This window comes from Peromyscus leucopus, chromosome 6 (genome assembly GCF_004664715.2).
Source record: "Peromyscus leucopus breed LL Stock chromosome 6, UCI_PerLeu_2.1, whole genome shotgun sequence".
Lineage (NCBI taxonomy): Eukaryota > Metazoa > Chordata > Mammalia > Rodentia > Cricetidae > Peromyscus > Peromyscus leucopus.
In genome coordinates, this window is record NC_051068.1 from 71,777,329 (window position 1) to 71,778,935 (window position 1,607).

General features: G+C 46.9%; 1 protein-coding gene across 1 annotated transcript; it reads right to left on the reverse strand.

The window, feature by feature from the left end:
- Window positions 1-247: 247 nt before the first annotated feature.
- LOC114680904 (olfactory receptor 5V1-like) lies at window positions 248-1,207 on the reverse strand. Its single transcript, XM_028854079.1, has one exon. The coding sequence runs from the start codon at window positions 1,205-1,207 to the stop codon at window positions 248-250; it is 960 nt and encodes a 319-aa protein (XP_028709912.1).
- Window positions 1,208-1,607: the final 400 nt, after the last annotated feature.

Here is a 1,607-nt window from a genome sequence, read left to right on the forward strand (position 1 = left end):
GTAGAAGGCCACCCATCTAAGAATATATGGGCAGCATAAATGGAACTTGATGAGTGTTTTTTAAAAAATTAGAAAAATAGAACAGGAAATTGGGTAGGCAGGGTGAAGGAATGTGTCTGGGAGGAAGTGGAAGAGGGGTGAATATGATCAAAACACATTGTATAAAATTATCAAAGAACTAAAAATGTGTTTTAATGTACTAGGCAAAAAAAAAAAAAAGGAAAGAAAGAAAAGACAGATAAACAGTCTAGTTGTTGGTCTCACTAGAGAAGCCATGTTTTCTAGTAAGCTTCCTCAGGGCACCCTTGACATCCTTGTTTCTCAGGCTGTAGATGATGGGGTTCAACATGGGGGTCACAACACAGAAGAGCACAGACACCAGGATATCCATGTCCAAGGAGTAGCCTTCCCTGGGTCTGTCATAGTTGAAGTTGGCTGTGCCAAAGAAAACCACCACCACAGTGAGGTGGGAAGCACAGGTGGAGAAGGCCTTTCTCCTGCCCTGAGCAGAGGGGATCCTAAGGATGGCAGAGATGATGAGCATGTAGGAGCCTGCAGTGAACAGGCAGGGGCTCAGGCCGATGGTGGCACTGGCCACGTGGAGCACAGACTCATTGACAGAGGTGTCTGAGCACGAGAGCTTGAGGAGCAGTGGGATGTCACAGAGAAAGTGGCTGATCTGATTGGGTCCACACAGGGTGAGTGTAGCTGCCAGTGCTGTGTGAGTCACAGAATTCACCAAGCCACAGAGCCAGGACTCAGCCACCAAGCAGACACAGACCTTCACACTCATGAGAACCGGATACTGAAGGGGGCGGCAAATGGCCACGTAGCGGTCATAAGCCATTGCGGCCAAAAGAACACCCTCTGTGCCAGCACATGTCACAAAGAAGAAGATCTGGGAGAGGCAGCCTTCATAGGAGATGGTCTTCTTCTCCCTGAAGAAGTTCACCAGCATGACTGGAATGGTGGTGGATGTGTAGCAGATGTCCAAGAAGCTCAGGTTGCTGAGGAAATAGTACATTGGAGTGTGAAGAGCAGGGCTGACCTTGGTGGCCAACATCATGAGCGTGTTCCCCAAGAGAGTTGTCAGGTAAATGGCCAGGAAGATCAGGAAGAAGATGCCTTGTAGGCTGGAGTGGTTGGAAAATCCCAGGAAGATGAATTCTGTGACGTGTGTTTGATTGCTCATTTCAAATGGAGTCATAGCTACAAGGAGAACAAAGGACCCAGAGTAAATGTGATGAAGGCACTGTTAAACATGTTTCTAAACTGCCAGAGCCATTTTCAATAAGGACTCATAAAGGAGTCTGGATGGTGGTTGCCTGTGGGGTTGGTTAGTCTTGAAGTGATCATTGTAAGAGGCCAAGCCAACTTCGCCCCGGAATGTCCCACAGACTTGTGTGACTGATGAGCGGTGAGACTTGATGGAAGCACACTGAAAGCCAACACAAATCCCCCAGTGAATGCACTGTTGTCAGCTCATTGTCTCTCGGTCTCAATACTACCCCTCTCTTATTACTGCCCTTTTTTGTAAACATCTCATTTTTCTCTAAAAGGCATGAATTTTCATTGCAAAAAAATAAAGAACATCACAAGAATCCAGT

Excerpts from the sequence above, each read along its gene's own strand:
- LOC114680904 (XM_028854079.1), bottom strand. The coding sequence starts at position 1,207 with ATGACTCCATTTGAAATGAGCAATCAAACACACGTCACAGAATTCATC.